The sequence below is a fragment of the Aythya marila genome (assembly GCF_965140915.1).
Source record: "Aythya marila genome assembly, chromosome: 4".
Classification (NCBI taxonomy): Eukaryota; Metazoa; Chordata; class Aves; order Anseriformes; family Anatidae; genus Aythya; species Aythya marila.
Window position 1 is genome coordinate 37,063,928 of NC_139045.1, and position 23,936 is coordinate 37,087,863.

Consider the following 23,936-nt stretch of genomic DNA (forward strand, 5'->3'; position numbering starts at 1 on the left):
CTGTTCCCCGAGGACCTGTGCCGTGAAGCTGCGGTAGCTCCCAGCTGGAGGGGCAGTGCTGCAGTTCTGCAGTATTTCTGAAGGGCAGCAGAGGGGGAGTGCGTGCAGCGCTGCGCTCTGGCTATGTCTGGAGGAGCGGCAGGAGCGAGGTGCCAGCCCCCGAGAGCCGTGCGTTGTGGTGCTGGTGTATGAGGCAGCACTCGCAGCCGCACCTGCCATCAGCCAAGGGCAGCCAAGGGCGAGAAGCCTCCCGCTGCCCGTCCCCAGCGCCCTTGGCGTTGTGCTGCGTGCTGAGGGGCCGGGCTCGCTGCTCCGCCCGCCTGCGGGGCGGGTCGGGGCGGGGGCGGTGCGGTGCCGGTGCCGGTGCCGGTGCTCCCGCAGCGCCCGCTGCTCGCTCCTCGCTCCGCTACCGCCGCCGCCATGTACCTGTGCCGGGCCGCCTCGCAGGCGCTGGCCGCTCGCCTCAGCCGGGCTCCCTCAGCGGCCGGCCGGCTCCAGCACCGCGGTACGGCTGGGGCGGGGGGACTGACATGGGACGGGATGGGACGGGGCAGGTGCGGTGGGCGCGCGCGGCGACCGTTGGGACCGTTGGGGCCGTTGGCGCGGGGGCCGTTGGCGGCTCCCCCGCCTGAGGGAGGGGGCGGGTGGTGCTCCCCACAGCCCCGCTGCGTGGGGGCGGCTGCCGAGCGCGGTGTGCGCCGAGCGGGTTGTGTAACGCTGCCGCCCTGCCCCGCCGCCCAGCGCTGGAGGCAGGGTTCGGGTGTGCAGCTAAAGGTCAGCGGCCGGTCCGCAACGAAGCGAGGGGCGTTAAAAGGCAACGGCTGCGGCTTAAAGCGCGCTGCTGGTGTGTGGTACCGCTGCTGATCGTGACTGAATAACACCAGATTAATTCTTCTGATTCTTAGGCAGAGCATGTCTCTGTAGGTGACACCCTGCACCTGGAAGCTGATGCAGGCAGACAGCAGCTAACAGAAAATCTAATGCCCTTAGGAAGACCTCAGCCGTGTACCCCATTCACGTTAGCCACCACACCCCGTTTTAGCCAGTTGTGCTAAACACCGCTAAGCTGCATCCCCCAGTTTTGATACAGCTCTTTTGATCGTCCCTTCCCATGCAAAGCTCAGACTGCAAAATTCTGCTTTATGATCCTATTTTAGCAGCCATTTTACATCGCTATCAATTACATTTTTTTCTAGCACCGCTTCGCCAGATGTCATCTGGGAGTGTTCCTGGCTCTTCTGGAGAGAACATGATTTACTATCTCCTTGCTGGCGTTGCTGCTTTTAGTGCTTTATTTTATGTAAGTGATTGGCAGCGGAGCTCCCTCTGCTCCGTCATTCTATTCACTGCTCTATCCTTCTTAGCTGATGTGGTTTCAGGCGTGTTCTGCATTTAAAAAATATGGCCAGGATGTAAACTCTGTCAATAAAATGTGGTTGTCATAGCATAGAGTTGAAGCAGTTTAACATAAAAATCAGTCCAAGAGAATTAATGAGACAATGTATAGTGCTTGCCTATTTTACTGTTATTTTGATGTGCATGGCTACAGTGATTCTCAGTGGGAAACGCATTTAAAGCCATGTGAAATGAATGTGTCTAAAGACAGAGTGAGGCATCTGTCTCTAACACCTTGCCTCTTCTTGTGACTACAAACATTAAGGACGCGCTGCAGAAGGAAAGAGGGATGTGAACCCAGAAGGGGAAGATTATGAACCTGGTTAACTGGGGCAATAAGAAGGATATGAATATTAATCACTCGGAAAAAGCACGTTCGAGTTTTGTAAACACCAAGTGTAAAACCACCACACCAAGTTATTTTCAAACACGTTCAGTAATCATTTTCCACCTGGCCTCTAAATATATCAGGCTCTGTGCTTCATGCCCCTAAAGCCTTTCTTTTATAGCTTTCTTCCCTCGAGATTTGAAATAGTGACTAGCACATCCCAAAGAGGTACAGGTTTCTATCTCCCACAAAATAATCCTCTAAAATGGTAAGCAGCATCTGTTGGTTCAAAATATTATCAGATTGTGTGACTGCATGTCTGAAAGAATTTTAAGTTCTCTTGCAGTCAGCTTTTTGCATAACATAGTTTGTACAAAAATAAATATCTGGCCATATATATATTTTTTTAATACTCTGTTCAATTCCTGAAACACTGTATTTTCTCTCTGACATCTACACATTTTATAAATAGGTAACGTGTAAATATGTTACTGAAGCAAAATAGATTTTTTGGATATTTTTACCTTGCTTATAATAATTTGATATGCCTTTTAAGACAAGCAGTAGTAGCTGTTTGAAACCCTCCCCTTTTCCTTTTTTCCTTTTTTTTTTTTTGTAATTTTGTAGTTAGCTATTAGTTGACATGCAGATATATTAGTTAGATATATCTTTAGATATGTTCTTTTTCAGACCTACAGAACCGTTGGTTCCTCCCGCAGCAACTACATTGAGCATATGCATATTCTTCAGGAGAGAGCTGAAGGGCGGAAAAGCTCGTACAGGTCAGGCAAGGGTGAGTCGAGCTCTTCTCTTGTTCTCTGGGTACACGAGGATCTGGAGCAGATATCTGGATTATGTAATTGGGCCTTAACCCTGTCCGAGTCCAAGATCTGTGACTGGGAGTAAAGACAAAGGTGTTCTGCTCGGATTTTGGAGATGGGCTTAATGCTTAGGCAGTGGATCTGTCCTGTGATCAACCTGCGGTATCTTTGGATGAAAAGAGCTAATGTGTGAACCATTGATTTTATCTTGGGCATTTTCATTTGATTTACGGAAAGCTTAATGAAACGTGATTGAATGCACGATGCTGTCAAAATCAGTTCTGTTCTTTTGTGTTTTTTTTGGTGGGGATGAGGGGTGGGAAGAGATAATATCTCTTTCTCAGCCGACAGTTTGGCTCCGGGCCACATGTCATCAGGGAATGCAGTTCAATCTTGATGTGTTGAGCTGGGAGAAATATCTATTTATTTATTTAAATATTGTAAATAGAACCTATTTCTTGTCCCACAACTTTGATTTAATCCTTTTCATTTTAGATTTAAATGAAAAACAGACACCACCTAAATGAATGGCAAATCCTTCATGCTTAAATAATTAGACCAAGTTAGTTCAAATACTTGTAGTGGAATGTTGTCTCTGTCTACATCAATTAGTGTTACAATGAAGTTAATCTGAAAGATAGGACCTTGGCAAGCATGGCCTTGCTATGAAAAGCAATTATAAAAATGCCTTGTTCAGGGTCTCTTTATGTTTATTGAGTTATTGCTAGAGCAACAACAAAAAACTTTTAAAAACATGAAGCCATAGCACTTGAAGCTATTCCTTATTTTTTTCAGAGGCTGACATCTAGAGAATTGATTTCATGTATTTGCCTCCACACAAAGAATAGATTTGCCTAAAGTATGCTGAGTTTAATTTCTTTTTCAATGTGAGAACATGCTTTATATTGTTAGCCTCTAAAATTATTTCTTTAGGAAGTATTCTTCTTGAAGTTCCACAATGTAGCCTTTAGCTTGAAAGCTTTAAAGCTTTTTTTTAATTTTTTTTTTAGCTTTAAAATTATAGAACTTAAGATTTTAAATGACAAAATACTTTAATCTCCTTTCTTTTATGCATCTGGAAATAATAAAGGTTTTAAACTTACTCTTTGGATGCTGAGATGGCCACAGTTTTTTAATGCAATCCTTCCTTGTCCATCAAACAAAAAATCTGATCAGGACCAAAGTACGTATTTCTTCCCAGTGACTTAGCCTTCTGCTGTTCAGGGAAGAAACAAGGGTTATGCCAACCAAGGCAGTCAGAAGAATGCGGTACCAGTAACAGAACCTTCCAGGCCACTCAGAATGTAGTCAGTATATTCCCCCTTTTCTTTGAGGGTTCATTTCTGCAAGGTACTGCCTCTTAACCCTAGGCTACCAAAATGTCTGAGTAGGATACCAAGAGAGTCGGTGGTACTGTTTACCTGTTGAAGGCTATAGTTGTGTTGCCTGAGACGTGGGTAAGAGTAGCCAGTGCTCTGTAACTTAACTGTCAGCTCAGGTACTCTCCAGATATCCCATATCTGATGCCTTGTGCTGCTTGGAAATTTCCATAAATGCAACAACCAATGGCAGATGATTTCATTATTGATAGTAAGAACACTAAAACACTTCTGGGGCCATTCAGTGAAGACATTTGACACTTGTTTTCTATATTGTTTTGGATACTGGACTCCTGGCTAGATGCTCAAGCCGGAGTTTTCAATTGGACTTGAGTGACCAATTCCAATTCACAATACAAAACTACTGTTGAATCAGCTCTTTTTAAATATCCTTCTTCATTCCCAACTGTATCCTCCCCAAAGAGGTTTCTATTCTTACTTTTCCTATGGAATCCTGTATGTGCTTTCTCAAAAAAATTAACATCCCTTCCTCCCCTTTTTTCCTGTGCCCTGCATAGTCACATTTTTTTGTGTATCTTGTTGTGGTGTGTTACCATAGTATTGCTTTTCCCAGAAGTTCCACTGGAGTTTCTTTCTCCACATATTCTTTAGATTTGGTCAAGTCCTTACACTGTTTCACAGTAAGCATTGCTGATAAGAGTGATTAAAAATTAAGTTCTTGAAGTAATCTAATACTTTTTAGGATCACTTAAGTTCAAGCTTAAAATGCCCTGTAAAACAGCGTTGACAATGAAACCAAATGGCAGATAGAAAAGTAGTATGCCAAACAGAATGTTCATGGTGTATTTGCTACCTATCATATGGTAAGAAGAACATTCTAGCTGGAAGAGCTTACTACTAGGGTGCAGCAGATCAGAGAGAGACTCTCTTGATCTAAGTAATTTTCATGGTTTCTCTTTCTGAGGAAAGTTCTCCCCTTGTGCCCAAACCCAAATTGTCTATTACAAAAAACTTCATGCAGCAAATGGTGCTGTCAAAACAAGAGAAACCATCAAATACTATTCCAGGCTTGCTTGTTTATTAGCAGGTTGAAATCATATTTAATGGTATCTTATTTAATGATGAAATTAGACCTTTATAAGAAAATCTAATAGCAAATTTTCTGTATTTCTTTTTAACTGAAATCTACTCTCAAATGTAGGGAGGGATTTTAAAAAGCCCCTGGCAGAAGCCTGACTCAAAGTTGCAGTTGGAAATCTGGGACATCACTTGAACTGCAAAATGATGCTTGCCTTGTGGAACATTCTACTTGTTTATTTAGCAAATACAGAGCTTTGTCTTCCATTTGCTTGTGTCTCCTTTTAACTTATTCCGTATTTCCTCCTTTTCAGCAATGATTTTTCTTTTTACCTTAATGCAAGCTGATTCAATCTTTCTAATCTGTACTCTGCTTTTACACTTTCCAGACTAAAATACAAGGGAAATCTCTTTCCAAACCCGAGGAAGTTAAATACAAACAAAGGACAGTCGTTCACCATTTCACCTACCATGGGATGACTTTATGCCTTCTATTGTAAACTCCATACTTGTGAGACTTTATGAGAAGCACCTATGTTTGCAAGGCCAAACCATATTGAGCTATTACTGAACCTGCTTTGTAGAAGGCAGTTCTGAGGTTGAGATGCTGGCTGTTCTGAATGAATGCACTCTATATCTGACTGTCCAATAAACTGTACTGAATGCTGAGCTTGGCTGTTAGTCTGTTCTTTAAGTAATCAATGTATTTTTCTGAAAGATAGCATTCTCTTAAAGGGACATGATCAGGTTGTGGAGTACAAAGCTTTGGTTTGTACTGAACACTGAGCAGACTTGTGTTAAAACCTAAACACAAACAGATGGCTTTCTTATGCCAATGCAAGACTAAGACGTAAAATTGATCTGTTCAGTTTTTAAACAAATATAAAAGAATAAAATAAATTCTGACTATGTCTCTTTAAGTTTTTTTCTTTTCCTTTTTCTTTCTCACTTAGTTTACACTGTATTGCAAACTTTATTTCCAGTTCTGTTTTTTCACTTGGTGAGTTGGGTCTAGTAGTAAACTTGCAATGAACACTTGCTATATAACTTTCTTGATCTTAGTGCATATTTGCATGCTGTTTGTGCATCTTCTCTGCTGTTTTGTGCTGTTTGTAATGACTTGTCTCAGCTGAGAATGAAGTATTGCATGCTTGGGAAAAACTGTGATTTTCAATTTCTAAAGAGTCTGACCCACAGCAGTTAGGCAATTCTTTGAGACAGATAGGACTGTTTTAGGTAAAAAAATAAAAAGAAAAAGAAAAAAAAAGTTGTAAGTGGTCATATCTCCAGTAAAGTGAACACTGTTCACTTAAAATTCGCAATTAATTTTCTGATTTATATACCTCGTTTCAGTAAGGGTCCCTTGTCTCATTCAGTCCCACAGGTCTTATCTTTCTTACTTGGGTGCTATGGCTCTTGCAGTCCCAAGTATGGTCACAGTGCAGCAAGTATAACGTTAAAGAAAGCAGGATAAACAGGGACAGCAGAATACCTCTGGCAAAGGAGAGCTAAGAGATGGCACAAGACCCATCTGAAAACTAATTCTGTATTGGGCTTTGCCCTATTGCAGCTACTGCCAGCCAAATTAGCCACCTTGAATGTAGCCCTGCACAAAGTGAAGCTGCGCCTTGGAAAGCAGTGCTTCTGAGCTGTGAGCCCGATTGATAATGCAATACCTAAGAGCTCCCAGGTATGGTGGCAAATGTCTTATTCCCAGTACGGTAACGTCACTACTGGGTGCGAAGAGGAGAAGAATCCTGCTCCCTGTGAGGTCAGAGTCCATTATCACTGGCCTTTTCATCAGAGTGGATTTGGAGCAACACTTGGTCTGGTCTGGTCCCTGTCACATTTTATTTTTATCCTTCCCTGCACCCCCACCTCTCACAGTCACTTGCTTTAAGCCACACTCTTGCTTGCTACTCTGAAGCAGTTGTGGAACTTGGTAATTAAGAATATGGTTTCCTTATCTTGTAAACATCTGTTTTTTTGGTGTGACATTAGACAATAGGAGGGAATCATTCTTGATTTATTGACTTGGTTTGTATATTCTGATCTCAAAGCTTAGTTAGCTTCCCATTTTTAAATTTAAATGAGGATGATGGTAAGAAGTAGTTGGGGAATTTGTGTTGCATGCATGCACTTTATGCTTTCTTCATTTGTATTAAATAAATCCTTAAAAGGTGATGAAGAGGAAACAGCTGAAGCTGCTGGAAAAGACACAGCCACGGAAGAAGCTGATGCATTAGCTGCTGCTGGACCTGCAGCACAGGATGAGAGTTCTGGGGTGTCCCCAGAAGCTGGAGGGGAGAGTGACTTACCAGCTGCGGATGCACCCCCTGCTGTGGAGGGAGCACAGCAGGAAGTTGCTGCTAATTCAGAAGTTGCTGCTAATTCGGAAGTTGCTGCTAATTCAGAAGCTGCTGCAGTGCAAGGTTAATTTATGAATGCACTTTTGTGTGTGTGTATATGTTGTGAGTTCTTAAACTCTGCTTCTTAGAACAGAACACAAAGAACAAACACCAGTATTCCTATTGGAGGCTGTCCTGCAGTGAAAGCTAATTCAGTTGTTACCTTGACGTATCATAAGTGTTAAGGTAACAGAACTTTCAAGAAAGTTCATTTAATCAGTGTCTCTAAAAGCATGCTGCCTGTGGCACCAGAGCTAGTCTAAAACTAGAAGAATTAAGTTTGTTTTACGACCCCATTCTCCTTCTTCAAGATCTTACGTTAAGGTGAGCAGGTAATGTGATTGGTTAAACAGTTGTTCTGTGAGCAGATTCCTAAGGGTCCACTACTTCACAGGCTGTTCCTAGGGTGTGCACACTAAATATAGCTCTTCTGTCAGTTAACTTCAGCGGAATTGCAAAACAACCAACATGTCACTATGGTCTCGGTCTTAAAGATAGATCAGGTTAAAAATTTCAAAATTCAATAAAACATCAAGCTGGCATTAAACATGAGTCATTTGGAGGCAGCATTTTGAACTCTGAAATATTTTTGTTTACTGTTCCATTTTAAAATCACGGCAATATAAGTATTCAAACCTATCCATAAGCTGCATAAAACGTAATTTTATAATTTAGTTTGATTTTTTTTTTTTTTGCAATCAAATTTATTTACTGCTATCCTGTAAGTACAGAGCAATGACTTTTCCTCTTTCCTCATGAATGATTCAATTTAAAATTGGAAGGGATACACACAAAGCAATGGGAATTTCTGTTTAGTAGGAAAGCAGCAAACACTTGCATCTGGTATTCACAGTTTTTAAAAACAAAGGAAGCAACTGACAAGCCTATGATGAAGGAGAAACTTCACTGAAATTCTTTCTTTGGAAAGGAAGACTTCAGTGTGGCTGTACCATGTGTAAAAACCAATGAGAGTATTAAGCTTGACTTAAACATGGAACCTTTATTGCGTGCCAGTGGTTGACTTCTTTTTTGAGAAAACAAATGCACACTTACCTGCATCTAAAATATGAGTCAAACTGAGTTTACAAGTGTTCTGGCTGCTAGTGTGTGGGAAGGTAATTGTAGTACCTTGGAAGGTATTAGTTGATTCCTGAATTGTATTCCACCTTTTTCCTTGGAGGCTCTATTGAGGTATGGGTGCATCTTAATTGCCTTTTTAACAAAGCAACTTGAGAGGTGGTGCAGCTCTTCAAATGGTTGACTTCTGTGAAAGCTCTATATACAAACGGGATTTAATTCATGTGTGAATGGTTCCTTGTGCTTGTCTGCAAAACAATCCATTAAAAATAACATGTTTTAAAACAATACTTGGTCCAACCTGGTAAATGTAATAATAGCTCATAAAAGTATGAGTAAGTATATTTGTTGTGATTATTACAGTTTACATAAACAAATTAATTATGAGGTAATAATTAAAATACCTACATCTTTAAAAAGAAATCTACTTCTGTAGAATATTTACACTATTTCATTTAGAAAGGAAGCAGTCTGGTGTATGCAAAGTTAGTGAATCAGAGGTATAAATAGAGATTTTTTTAAAAAGTCTTTACCTCTGTTGCTCTACAGAGCAACTGCAAAATTTCATTTTAAGAAGCGGACGCTTTCTTGTATCCCGAAGTGGCTGAATATTCTATTCACAATCCTGATCCATGGATAGTTACTAATTGTTGGGTAGGGTGGGATCTTTGTATGGTAAATATTCTCATCTCTCTTTTGAAGATGAAGCAGCTAAGGCTCTAGAATCTTGCCTGAGAAATGTGTGTACGTGTCTGAGTATCCAATTCCAGACACAGTGACTTTGTGTAGTTGGTTACTATTTTTAGAAGAGCAAACCTGTGCCTTGTTACTGCTCGTGTAGACTGGGAGTCGATGAGGTATCGAGATATTACTGATTTCCTAAATCTATTTTCTCAGGCAACATACTGAAAAACCAGCACTAGAACAGAGCTTCTGTTGCATAGACATTTATGAGGGCCATCTCCTCTGTCAAATCTTGCTGCAGCAATTATTCTTTGCTGAGTGGTAAGCTGGCAGAAAGAAACCTGTGAGACGTAAAATTGTTGAGAGACTTCTGCTTGTTGTTCCAGCCATCTTCCTTCCAACCTCTCATCAGGAAATTACATGTTAGCAAGAACGTGTCGTGTCAAGCAGCAGCACTTGTACTTCACCTCAGCGATTACTAGTGTCCGAGGCAAGGGAGTGCCCAATCTCTGGCATTTCCGGGGTGTTAAAACTTGGGATCTGAGAACAGTTTTCTGGTGCAGCTGGTCACTATTAAAGTCAATTTTAAATAATCGTTCCTAATAGTCATGCCTAAGCCAAGGACGAACGGTGTGAATCCCATAAGCAGTTCGTGTGAGGTTCCTCCTCTGGGGCTGTCCTGCCTTGGCTGCAGCGTAACCTGAATCCTGCAGTGGGAGGCTGCAAGGTCAGCGGGGCCGCCTGTCACCAGGTCACCTTAGCATGCCATGCATCTGCACCTCCCATCCAGGCCCGCCTGCAGTAGAACAGCAGGGCTTCTGAGGCAGTTCTTTCCTCAGACCTCCAAGGAGCTGACAGATGCCTCTGGCTCTTGACCTCGTGAAGGCTTTAACAAGCAGCACACAAAAGCGTAAAGAAGTATCCCTTTCCTACAAGCCAGTTTCAATCAACAAAATATTTTAAATATAAGAAGTTACTATTGTGAGCCAGAAGTTTTCTTCTCTGTATGCACTTTGTCCAGAGTGTTTACTTGCAATAAGCAGCTACTTGTGAATTTAAAATGTTTTCTTTTATCAAATTAAATTTAATTTAAATTTAATTAAATTAAAATTTTATTTATTAAAAATATTCTGGAAATACCTTTCAGTTCTGTATTATTAAATACAGAATAAATTCTGTATTTAACAGAATTCAGTTCTGTTAAATACATGTCGACTATGTATTTAATAGTCGATCATTTATGGTTTTCTCTTCATTTAGAGAAAAAGTGTCTGCACTTTTACTAAGGCAGAGAAGTATTTTCTCTCAGAATTTACAAGGGAAATATAGATTTAAGTTGAAAAAGAATACTTATTTAAATAACTTTTATTAGTTTTGTAGGTAGCTAGATACTACTTCTGCAGATGAAGGTGCAAGTATTTTTTATTACCATCACACCTCTACTTTCTCAAATGCAATTGATTTTCTTAATTTATAAAGCTTGCTTTAATATATTTGGAAGTGTAAAGTAGCCAACAAATGGACATTCATCTCAAGCTCAAGCATGCATAGATACATATGTATGTATGCAAGTAAAATGAGTGAGCATCTATGAATGCTCAAAAACCACAAAACCTTGGATATAGGTACTTAAACAGGGTCATTTCAATTTTAGAAAGCTAATTATAGTTGCACTTGGCTGAAATTTTCTCTTTGCTTCAATTTATGCAATTTACAACTCAGTATTAGTATCTGGAATTTTGTTGTTGCTAAAAAAAGTATTGTGTCTCACTGTTACTCTAAATTCTGTTTTCCTGTGCTTTTTCTATTACTTGAGCAATTGCACTGTCACTCTTGGTTACTGCCTGATGCTGGTAAGTTTCACGCTGTTTTCCTTTTAGTGTACACTGTGTGATGATAAATAAAGATCAGTTAGTCCTCAGATAGAACAAATGCTATAAAATTCACAAATTGGCAAGAGACTATTTGGATTCAGCAGAGTTGTTGCATTAGCGACTGTCTTAGTTTGTTGGATTGCTGCTACAAACTTTGTTCCAACTCTGGTTTTGCCATTATCAGCTGGAATAGCAAAACCAATTAGCTCAAAGCCATTTGCTCGTAGACTTCCGTGGTGTAGGTTCCTTTCTAATTTTGCAAGTAGTGAAGAACACGGTCTCTTCTCCATTTATTATTTCAAACACTGTTCTTCCATGACTGGATTTAGGAGGGGTGAGTAACTAGGTTTGGGGAGGATTAGTGTGTGAATGTGCCAGTGTTTTCTGTGTTAAGCTTTGAATGACATTATAATGCCAGCTGTCTGCAACCTAGAGAAACAAATGTAGGCTGTGCTGGGCAGGAGTTACTGCTTTCCGGACAGAACTCTTGCTGACCCCATCACACAATGATGCCAAGCAGATAAAAACACCCTACGTGACCAGTGTACGTTGGTTTTGCTTGGTAAGTTACCAAACTCTGGGTGCGTACTCAAATGCCTTCTGATCTGCGCTGTGACACTGGCAGTATTTTGATATTGCTGAGAACTCCTCAGTGATTGCTCATACTTAGTCAGAGGTTTTCATAACGATGTTGCTCAGTAGAACAAATGCATCCTCCCAGTCATTTGTTTGTATGAGATGTAGGAAGGAGGAAAAGCTGTTCTACCTGCAGCTCTTTACGACCTTAAAGTCGTGTTGGGGCAGGATGCAGCATGGATAGGGCTGGACAGACCTTAACTACTACATCACCTGTCAACAGTTGGAGCTTGGGAAAGTCACTACACTGGTACTCTCCCTGCAGCCCTCATCCTTGCCTGTGTAAATCAGAAGCATCTCCTAACAGGCCTACTGTTTGCCATTTTTATATATATGGCATTAAATGGGTCTGTAGATAGAGAATGTTGTGACACAAGACAAATAGAATGAGGGAAAGTATTCCTCTCATCTGACTAAATTAGTGCTTAATTGTCAACTATAATAAGGGTTTTCTATTTAGAATCTCCTTTTAGAAGATTTTTTTTTCTCTTCATTGGTTATACTGGATGAAGTGAGCTAAATTAGGCTTTAGAAAATAGAATTATGTGAATGTTATCCTACTGGGGCAGCATCTATGTCCATGGAACTACTGTTGGCCATTTCTGCTTCATGTTTGTCCCTTTCTCGATCTGTCCCTTGGGCTGCTGTGTTTATTTTCCATTCTTTTGATTGCCATATATCGGCCACTGTTCTCTTATCTCTTTCTCCTGTTGTTCTTTCATAAAACTGAGCTTATAGATGCGTCATCATAGCATAAACAACTGGAAAAATCTGTGGGATGAATATGAACAATGTTTAGAAAATAATTCTGTAGAAGCTGTGAGTATCTGAAGACATGAGCTGGTAAACAGAAAGACTGTTCAGTTTTGATCACCTCAGCCGAACAGAGACTTTTACAGCATGCAGTAAGTGGCGGTTCCAGTAAAATGGAAAAATGCTAGTAATTCCCAGCCAAGGGTGCAAACAAATAAGTGTGTGAGAACTACATAAAGTAACTGTCTTCCTGTTTGTCTACTATAGAACAAGGGGACAAGTAATCACTAAAGGAATATTAGAGCTGATGAAATGGCATAAAGTGAATAATGTATAAATGGTTTTCACCACTAAGGAGAAAATGGAAGTACTGATTTTACTAATAAAATATTCATAACTCCACATCAAGAATAATAAGAAAAAAAAATACAATTTGAAAAATAATTTTCTTTAAATTGGAAAGCAAGGACTTACGTTGGTCAGTCTACACCGTTAGCATTCACTTCATGTTATATACTAATATGTGTGTTACTTGAATGTGTTCTGTAAATACAGCATGTGGAGGAATACTGTTAGTGTCCTGCTTTAGAGAAAATGGCATGAGTGACATCTTTTTATTCCCCAGTGGTGACAGTGCAAACCAGCACTGGGATTTTTGTATTAATTTTTGGCCAGTGTTTCTCACTGCAGAGAGAAACTTCTTTTTCCAAAACCAACAACTTTGGTTGCCACTTGGGCAACTGTCTGGCATGGGTAAAACCTATCCAGGATCTAAGGGAGACAGGTACTCCCGCCTTTTGTGATCTATTTTGCAACATCTCACATATGCATTCTTGAGTTACTTTAAAATGTGTCAGATTTTAAATGAATTCTACTTCACTGCAAGATTCTCACGAGCAGTTCTTTAAACTAAGAACAGGGAACGTTTTGCTCTGCCTATCTTAATGTTTCAGGGGACACCCTAGAAACCTGCAGTGGAGCTTAATGGGGAGAAGCTTTACACCCAAGGACTGTCCATAGAATACTGTTTCCTATTTTCAGTTATTTGATTTTTTTTTTCCTTTGGAATTACTTTGTGACATTGGTTATGTTATAGGTAGCTTGAAATATCAAAGCCTTTTTTGGTATTTTGGTTTGTGTGCATTCTGTGGCTCCAGGCAGATTCCATTCATATTATGCTGGCTATCTGGTATTATTTTAGCTTTATAAAGCCAAATTCTTCTGCAAAGAATATTTTCAGAAGTAATTGAGCATGACTTTCTGCATGAAAGATACCAGTCTCATCTTGACTGTTCAAAGCAAAACACAAACATGACATGAAAAATACGTCTGTAAGTGAAATGATTCACTCAGAAAAGTACAATTTTTTAAAATGTAATTTAAAAATATTTTTAAATGGAGAAAGTGAATGTCAGTTGATTTTTTTTTTCTAACCAAAATACACATTTTGTTAAAATGAATCAAAAGATTAGGATCAAAGAACAGGGAACATTTACAGCTATCCATATTTTTTGCAGCTAAGAACATTTAAAGCTATCTTACACTAGGATAGGTATAAATGTATTAGTAGGGAAATGCAAAACTGGGGAAAAATGCAGGCTGTCTCTACTAAGAAGGCTGTAGCTATCTTATATGGTCTTGTTATGAAACTTCCAACCTGAGGGAAAAAAAATCTCCACGTATCCCCAAGCAAGGGAAAAATTGAATGTTACTTTCTTTTTAAAATCAGGAACACCTCTCTTATCCATGTATATTGTGCATAGGAAAAGCATGCTTAAGAAAATGCTTCAAAAATACACAGTAAAATGTAAAGTCTTGTTTATTATATTCTTCTATTTTACAAGATTGTATAATTACACCTGCTGGCTATTTGTTTGGTCATCTATAAATTGTTATCCCTAGATGTCAAGAATGATCAACAGGTTTCAACACTAAAGCACTCTGTACAAGGAGAGCACTCCGAAGCAATGCTGAGTCAACTGGCCAAAGGTAGTGAAAGTTTGGCTGTAGGAATGAAACTGAATTCCTGGAGTGCCCCCCACTCTCCAACTGTTTTTTTTTGTTTTAAACTTGGACTTTTCTTTTTTTCATGCCGCTCCTAACGTGTCAGTCTCCTCTATTTGTTCGTCTTAAGAGGAGGGTGTATTTCTTCACAAGGTAAAGTCCTTCACATGCATGAGGAAGGAGGACGGCAGTTCTTTCCTTTTTCAGATAACTTCTTTCTACGTGTAAAATGTTTTGTTTTGTTTTTCTTAGCAATTAATTGTTAACTGCTACTTTAGTGGAAGAAGACCTAACCCTCACATTAACATGGTTGATTTTCTTGAATTGCTGCAAGGTTTAAACTTTAGTTTAAGTTAGTACTAAAAAAGACTTCTGCTTTTTGCTTTTTTTTTTTTTTTCTCTAAAAAATTAAAAAAAAAAAGTTTTGCTTCCAGAGTAGTTCACACTTGCACACTAGACAGGGGAGTCAGATTTCTCACTTCTGACTTTCTGAGTTCACCTCTTGACAATACTGACATTACAGGAGATGAGTGCAGTAGGTAAAGAAGTTAACTTTGTTTTTAATTCTTGTTGATTTCATATATCTTACTATTTTTTTTCAGGAATTGTTACAATGAAACCTGACAGGAAATAATACGTATGCATTTGACCATTGTTGGTTTGGTTTGTTAGCTTTCAGGCATGGTATGTGGTATGAAACACAATATGGAAAATTCAGCTTTATGAACACTGAACTCTAAAACCTGACAATATCTCCCATGCAGAAAGTGCTATCAGAAACATTATCATTTACAAAAACATTGCAGGAGCCATGTTCTTAGCAGATTTCAGACGAACTTATCAGTGCCCACTCAGCTTGTGCCATCCCTCCCTTTCACCTGCCTGCTTCAGGACCACACTATAGCATATTGTTTGCCACGTGGCGGGACACAACTGCCAAGGGAAGTTGGTTTGACCTCAGACTGGAACTCTTGAGTCCCAGACAAAAGTCCAAGTTGATCCTGCTTGAAAAGTCCCTCAGGACAGTTTTAAAGCTTGTTTAAAATGCTTCAAAGCTTTGGGGGATGATGCTATGCAAGCAGTAGGATCTGGGTTCTGAAAGTGCATCTATATGTTGTTGTTATTAGCAGGAGAAAATCAATCTATGTGTGTTTTTTGCTGATTTTTATTTTTTATATTGTTAGCTGGAGCAAACATCAGTCATAGAGGTCATACAAGTCCCTGCTTATCATGCTTTGTTCTGCAGGGAGAATGCTGAGCTCACTAATATTAAGACAATCAATGGAAAACCATGAAAATGCAGAAATGCAATGGATTTGGAATGTTTCCTGTTCTATTCTGAATGCAGAAATGTACAGTCCTGCTTTCTCAATGCTAGAGCTTGTAGCATTTGTAAGAGTAACAATTGTATCCTTAGAGATTGCAGGAATAAATATTTTACAAAGGAAGAAGCTTTTTTTCACTGAAATTATAGGAATACAGTTTTCTAAAAATTATACTGCTGGGTGGAACTGGATGTTGGACATAGTGCCTATAAGCTACTGGAGCTTCCTAATGCTGCTGCCTTGTCTAAAACCAAAACAAGCTAATTTCCTTTTGTCCATAAAATCAATTTCCTTTTTTATATTTACTTAACTTAAAACAGATGGGCTTTCATAACATAACTAGTTTGGTATTGTTTGGTGCATGTTTAATGTGCAGCTGGTTCTTGCCCAGTCATGTTTCTGCATGCACAATTTGGAAGGGCTTATTTTATCTTGAAATGGTTATCTTGTAAAGCAAAGGGAGCTAAAACCCACTTAAAAGTGCATGTAATTATCTTAGGCAAAAGTAGGGGATATTTTTGTTTGAGTTCAGTGTTACACTGAAGCAATGGATATTATAAAGGTGTTGAGTTCTGTACTGATGGTTGTGTAGTGACATCATGCCAGTGGTTCAAATATCCTGAGGTCTTTGTACTCTCTAAATTTTCAGTATGTTATAATCCCTTTGAACACTTTCAGAACAGCTGTTAATGCAATATGTATAGCCTGGCTACTTGCTGGTAAACATGATTAGTTTGATTTCTCTGAGGCTTGAAGTTCTTCTCTGTTAGCTTTTGTTGGAAGGACTAGAAAGCTAAGCTCCTAATTCAGATCTTCAGGTGCAACAGTAGAATGCTAAAATTATGAAGTGTACAGCTTCTGTAGAGTAATACGTCCTACAAAGATTTGGGACAGGAAAAAGCACTGAATGAAACTGTAAAATTATGAAATCATTAACTGCAGTGCTGCTAATGCATGATGTGCTTGTTTTTTTGTTGCTGCTGTTGTTGGTTGTTTTGTTTGTTATCTACAGAATTAAGAAAAAAAACAAACTCGTGAATACAGAAAAACTAAGAATATCAAGAGCATTGCCATTTTTAGATTTTACGTTATATGGGTTGGGTTTACAGTCATTTAAGACTAATTTGACTGGAACACTTCAAAGAGGTGTTTTGATGAAGACGTTAAGGAGCTGACGTAGTATTGTATAATATTTATAAGAAAGCAGCTGGGCATTCAGTGGAGAGCATTATATAAACAGTACTTAAATAACATGTGTCTTCACTGCAGAGAGGCAGTTACACAAGGCAGATTATTTTCAGTCAAAGCATGTAGAAATCACCAGAAAGCTCACGTAAATAGAGAAAATGGGTCACAGTCATCACTGCACAAAGACATATGGGGACTTTGGAATTTCAAACTGATCAGCCTTCAGAAAATTACACAATCAGTTACGATGCTATAACACCTCTATGGCTCTATTTGAAAAATGAGCTTAAATCTTGTGGAATTGTAGAACTAACAAAAGTTAGAAGTGATTTCAATACACCCTCTATTCCTCTATTAACTTCTACAGAGCTTCATGACAGGCTTATTATCAGCTTCATGAAAACTCAATGGACAGAGAAGTGCTTCCAAGGATTATGAAAAACGAGTCATCACTGTACCTCGCACAGATTAAAATCTTCTTTTATGTAGTGTTACTGCAGTATTGTACATAGAACAACAGAGATGTTAGACAGCACTGAAAAAAATATGAAAAGCATGCAGATAAAAATAAATAAATAATAAAAAACCCCAAGCAAACCCACTGAGATTAAATTAATATTTAAGGAAACAAAAAGGAGAAACTCCTGAACTTCTTAATGCTTTGTGCTGTTAGCTGATCAATAGAAGAGGGAGATGCGATGGACCCTGTTGTAATCTGTAATGCCCTTCACAGACAAGTGACTGTGTCACAGACCCGATTCTGCAAGCGGAGGGTGACTTGTTCTCAGATTGCCAGGTAATCATTAAACTTCGTTTGCCCTGGGATCACAGGAATTCCCTAGAACAGGGAAAAATGTGTTTATCTTGTGAGCGGAACACTGCATTTGTTCCAAGACTGAGCTGTGTAAAAACCACTAAAAAATAGAGACTTGTTTTGGAAGGTCAGATTAACATGCAAAATAGCAGTCATGGTTATGGAGTTGTACAGCACCATGTTCAGGTTGATACCATTTTTGTATGATATTTTGGCAATGGTAATAGGAAGAAAGCACACTGAAATTCTCTGAAAACTGGTAGATGATCAATATCAAGTTGAACAACAAAAACCACATTCAAAGACTTCTCTTGATCTGTATGCATGTTTGACTGTAAAGAACATGTCACGTCACCATGCTGAACCGAATGATAATAATGTAAGAGCAGACCACACAGAATGGCTTATTACCTTTTTTACCTTCTTTTTTCCCTAAGTTTCTAACTGTAACAACAGAGAGAAGCTAAAATCTTGTTAGGTGTTTAATAATTTTCCATATATGTCCTGATGTAAAGTACAGTTTTATCAGGTTGCTGTTGGGCAACTTTCAGTTTAATATAGACATGTCAAGAAAGCCGTGGTGATAGCAACAGAATTACAAAGTGAACAGGATTTATTTTCATGGTGCATTTTCATGGTGCTCAGAACTACAGATGACACCTAGTAGCTTGTCATAAATGCAATAAGGAAAAAAAACCTGCTAAAATGGTCTTCCTGGGCTAGTCTGAATCTTTGCTAGAGATAGTGTCTGGAGCAATAGATAATGAGTGGTTTAAACTGCCCCAGCTGATGCAGCCAGGAGCTGAAAGGAGCACTTCAGTTGTGGCATCAAAAAGGTTGCTCCTACAAAATTCTGTCCATGTGCACTCAAAGACTGAGTGTGAACACCACTCCAATTTCCAAGGAGGGAAAGCACTAGCTAGAGTTTTCGGTATTAAGCAGGGACAATTACTCACAGGTTTTCAAAAATGCAAAGCCTAGGTTAGAAGAATATGAGAAGAGACATTTTGCTTGAGTAACATTTTAAAATGTGATGTGTTTGGTGTCCCTGTAAAATGCAGGTACACAGATACACTAATAAATAGGCATCAGGAGATAAAATCTGTATCTGTAAGAGAATACACAGTTTGGAGAACGTGTACTTTTTCTTTAGGACATAAAAACATCTCATGTTTATAGCTTTCTGCCCCAGGGCTAGGAAGAGTCAGATACTAGTTGTGATATTTCCTGGAATTCCACTTGCAAAAGTGTATTTGCATGATAAGATTTAATCATCTCATAGACTCTGCTGCCTCCAATTACTTCCAGCATGTATGTTAGGCAGGTACTTCACATTTTGTGAGCCTTGACTGCTTTCCCTTATTTGTGCCAGTGAATGGACAGGAAAGACAAGACAATTATCTCTCTGATTTGATTCATAGAAACTGTGAGTGAAGTCTTGGATGTTGCAGCTTCTTCTGACCATGAGGAAAACTTAGACAGTGTCGAGGAAGGAGTAGCCTCAGCAGCTCAAGAGATGTCTGACACAGCCTCAAGGAACCAGGACGCTGATGCTGAGGAGTCGGGGCAGACTTCAAAAGGTGCAAGAGTACAGCTGGGTCTGAAACCTTTGGTCTGTGAAAACCACCGGTGGCAGCTTGCACTGAACTAGCTGCAAGAGCATGCAGAACTGAAGTGACACAATGTGTCTGCTGGTGGTGACTGCCTTCAGCAGTGTTAGCAGAAAATTTAATGTTGAAGTGATTTGCTATGCATTAGAAATGGGTGCCAGTAGGTGGGCCATGGAGGCATTTTGAGCTCAGTGCCCTGCCAAGTGGCTAGACATACAGTCCAGTAAAAACATGAAACTCTGCCTTTTGCTCTATGTGATGTAACACTTTTTCTTTAAAAAGTCTGACTTCATTTGAAAGATAGAATTTTCTTAAATTACATTGCTGTATAGAAAAATGTAGAAAACGATATTTATAAGCCTTACAATGTTTCAGTACAGCTATAAATGATTCATTCTTATATTGCTCTTGAAGTTGAACAATATAATTGAATGCAAAGAAAAATGTGTGTTAAAATCAACATCACAGAGATTTTCAGTTTGGCTGCTAACTCTTTTACAATTAGATATAAACAGTATAAAGAAAAATGTCTGTATACCAGATATGACTTTAAAAATCATATTCCTTTAGTCCAAAAGACCCTTCTTATTTGTAGCTGAGTAAGTTGTTTCCTTTTCTTCTGCAGGTATACCATACAATGTTTCTCACTAGCATTTTGTCTCCATTTGCAGTTTCTGTGGACAAGGAGATACCCGAAGAAATTGCTAAGGAACCCTAAAGGTACACAGTGCAATTGCAGCATTGAGGTTTCCTGCAATTCACCTTTCTGTTTTTTTCGGGTAGTGGCAAATGCAGGATGTGGCAAGTCTGCACGTGCACTCTGATGGTGAATTGGTATTTCCACATGTAACAAGTGCACTGTAAAAAAGAACTTAACTGAAGCATTTCTTATTGGTTAGGAACATCTTTTAGAGGTTAGGGAGCAAAACTACCAATTGCCACACTGGTTATTTATTTATGTCTTTAGCTTAGTTCCCTGCAAACTGGATTAAGACCCAAGAATTATGGTTCTCTGCAAGGCCAAATTTGTTCTTTCGATGCTGATTTCAATTACAGAGATACTAGTCTTCTGGGATATTATGCTATACAAGTGACCCGCCTTTTATTTTTATTTTTTAAAGACATTTTTCAAGATCAAGCTCTCTGCACTTTTAGTTTGTGCTAGGGGAAAATATCGAGTACAATATTGTTACTGGTTCTGATCCATCAGGCAGCTCCTCCTGAAATGTGTGACTGATAGCCTTCAACTAATTGTTGCAGTAGACCGGGATTAAGGAATACTTAGATATTATCAGTTGGACGTATTACTTCATAGAATAAAACATTTTGTCTGAGTTTTATTATTCTGTGTGACCCCCTTTCCAAAATGGACTGTAAGATGGTGAGAGAACCCTAAGGGGAAAGAAATTGATTGATAGATTGGCTGAGAAATGAACATGAAGCTTGGTAGAAACGACACTAATTAGAATAGAGACAAATGAAAGCTAAGCAAATAAACCTTTCAGGTCAGGAATTCTCTACATTATTTTTACTTCCAGTTAACAATTCATGCATTAATTCTTGGAGCACCGGTGCAAGAGGAGAAGGAAACAGAGCAAAGAAACTTTGATTTTTCACTGTGTCCTCAAAATATATGCTGTATGTCTGTGAGCACTTGAAACATAATGGCACGGTACTATGAATCGGCCTCAAGTGCAGGTTTACTTATTCCATCATCCACTGCAATATAAATTATCTTAATGCCTCTTATCTTCATTTGATAAGAGGTAAATGCTGTCCTTAAGCTGCATTAGTAAACAAACCAAATGTCTTGGGTCTTTTTACATGTTGTTTTAGCATTTGAAACTAAGGAAAAAAAATAAAACCAACACCAACATTATAAAATAATTTACATAATACTTGTGTAAAATGTTCCTCTACCAAATACAATGTCTGTATTTTACTGGGAATTATGGTATGAAGGGGAACATATATCTAATGAATATGGGTGAGATGTGCAGAAAAGCTGAAAGAGTGTGCTTCTCAAAGCTGCTGGTTTTGCTCAAAATGAAAGCTACGGGCACCTGAGGACATCACATCAGAAAGCCAAGATACCAGGAAATTCTCTCCACTCTGGGACACACAAATGCGATGACATAAAGAAAGTAATAGGGGTAGGAATTGATTTGTTTGTTTGTTTTGTTTTCCTGTTAATGTCTTGCAACCCTAAATTGTTGCACTGTTATTCCAGTTCACTTTCTATAAAATACTAGTTATTCAGCGAAGGGGTACAAGTAGTAGTAGTGGATGAAATCCTCAGTTCAAGCCTTGAATTTATGCTGAGAGCTTGTCTGAGTAAGAACTCACTGTTCCCCTTAATTTTCAGGGTACAGCAGTTATTCTGTGTGTGGCTCTTGGCCCCATACTGACACTGCTGTGAAGCTACGTATATCAGTAATCTCAACAAACACAATTGCTTTACCTCATGCTTAAAGTTAAGTGACTATTTGTAGACATAAGGCTTAGTGAATCTGCCCAGCATGCAGGGGAAATCATTGACACCTGGGCAACGTGGCTGAAGATGAGGGATTCCTTGAAATTGTACTTTATAGCAGAACAAGTTTTTACAAGCCATCAGATAAGTATCATTTACACAGCAGTAGCGTTTATATGCTGCAATCACTTAACTGATAACCTGCAGTCAAAACTACGGTGCGTGTTGACAGTTCCAGAGAAACAGGCCTGCTGAATGAAGTCTATTGCTAACATCATTTACTGATGCTCCCTCTAAAACACTTTTTTTTTTTTCTTTTCCCCAGTGAGCGGCACTGAAGCCCTTGAAAAGTTTGATGGAAATATTTGTGGCAATCAACCAGCCGATTCCTGTGTGAAACCTCATACTCCTCCCTGAAGATGCAAAACAATCCGTGCAGTTCATCACACTGCACGCTACTTACTAGGACCAGTATTCATTGCTGCAGCAGACAACCTAATACGATTTAAGTTGGCTAGGCAGACACTTATTCTGCAATTAACATCTCTGCTTTAGAAAGTAGCACCTGGTAACAAGTGTCAAAGTACCACCCAGCATGTAACGATAGCTAGATGTACCAAGAGAAGCAGTAGGCATAACTGAATCCATGTCAGGTGAACTTGTTTTAGCTCTTGGCTGTCTAGGTGTTTACTTTGATTTCCTCCTTTTGGTCCAAACTGTGGTGCACAATTTATACCATTGTAACATTCCACATGGAGTGAAAAGTTCTAACTAAGCTAAAACCTTATAAAACTACCTGGTAGTATTTTTACATCGGGTCACGGGGAAATAATAACCTTGTTTGCTCCTAAGATTTGGATTTGCAATTTTTACCATAGGACATTTGGCTGTACGAAATCTGATTTTCCTCCTGTGTGAACATTGTAGATGCTATCCTTCCTTGCACAATAGTAGCCAGGAGAAAACATTTGTAAAGCTTCTGCTCTGAGAACAAGAACTGTGTGCACACAGTAGCAATAAGGACTTTATGGCAAATCACAGAAACGAGGAAAATCAAAGTAACGCTGGCTGGAGCTACCACGCTTGATCCAAGTGGTGGCTCCTGCCCTGGGGGTGCTGGGCCCCGTTCCTCCCAACCCTCGTTCAGCTTGCTGTAGTCTTCGTGTTGTTCTGTCTTAGCAGTGACATTGCAGCGGTGGCATAACATGATGGAGGATTGAGAGAACGCTCCCGTACGAACCAGGAGCAACTCAGGCTCTGGTTAAGCTCTTCTGGGAGCTGGCAAGTGGCCAGCAAAATCCCCAGGGAAGGCTATGGCAGAGGTGTTCAGATGGACAAGGGTTCCTAGGGGCTAATGAAGAGCAGAATGGCTATGGAAGCTCAGAACAAGCTGTTATCTGTCAAAATACTCTCCCCCAGAGAGGGGCATGTTGCAACCTGGGCTAACTGTGAAACAGATCATGGTAAAGTTGCTACGAGGGCCTTTGCAGGCCAGTGGCCTTTTTCGCTCTTTCTCAAAATGTACAGCCACTAAATAGCCTTGCCTTGTTAGTATTAATAATGGAAAAATCTATAACAAATAATTAGTTTGTAAGCCTGTGTTCTCCTAGCCCTCCATTCTGCTTTATGCATGCACATGAATGAGTATCTATTTAAAAGTATTTACGGAGGTTCCCATCAGCTAAAAGCATTACAGCCGTCATGAATGGCAACAGTTCTAAGTGAGGCCCAAATAAGACTTATTATAAACACTTTATAGAAACTGTGAACTAAAAGGTGTATCTGTCTGCTTTCTCTTCGAGCAGAACTTTGTAAAGATGCTGAAGGGGAAATGATGGCATTTTAAAATTCCCACCCTTGCACAAAGAAACTCATGCTCCTCCACCTGTCACACAGCAAATTATAACAGTGCTCCAACAAGAATGTGGCCTATTGTCCCTGCACCTGCTTGTAAGAACGACTGGAATAATGCTGAAGCAAAATCAGGCTCCTGAGCTTCAAGAAGCCCTTCCATAGCCTTCTGCTTAGAGGATAAAGCCACTGCGATTAAGAGCATTTTTTTTTTTTGTAGACAAAGCTACTGGAATAAAAGTCTTAGCCTGATATTTTGTTGGATGTCTGTTTATATT

The 23,936-nt window shown here is 39.4% G+C and overlaps 1 protein-coding gene across 3 annotated transcripts; it reads left to right on the forward strand.

Moving 5' to 3' along the window:
• Positions 1-251: 251 nt before the first annotated feature.
• MGARP (mitochondria localized glutamic acid rich protein) lies at positions 252-23,936 on the forward strand. 3 transcript variants are annotated; one of them, XM_082759964.1, is made up of 7 exons: positions 253-505; positions 1,197-1,300; positions 2,414-2,516; positions 7,142-7,393; positions 19,146-19,304; positions 20,006-20,054; positions 22,133-23,936. In XM_082759964.1, exons 1-6 carry the CDS (start codon positions 421-423, stop codon positions 20,050-20,052), a joined length of 750 nt encoding a protein of 249 aa, XP_082616090.1. In that variant the 5' UTR covers positions 253-420; the 3' UTR covers positions 20,053-20,054; positions 22,133-23,936. The 3 variants fall into 3 exon arrangements, with proteins under 3 accessions (XP_082616091.1, XP_082616090.1, XP_082616092.1); XM_082759965.1 differs by lacking the exons at positions 20,006-20,054; positions 22,133-23,936 and adding an exon at positions 19,960-20,000 and having other exon boundaries at positions 252-505; XM_082759966.1 differs by lacking the exon at positions 19,146-19,304 and having other exon boundaries at positions 274-505; positions 22,133-23,935.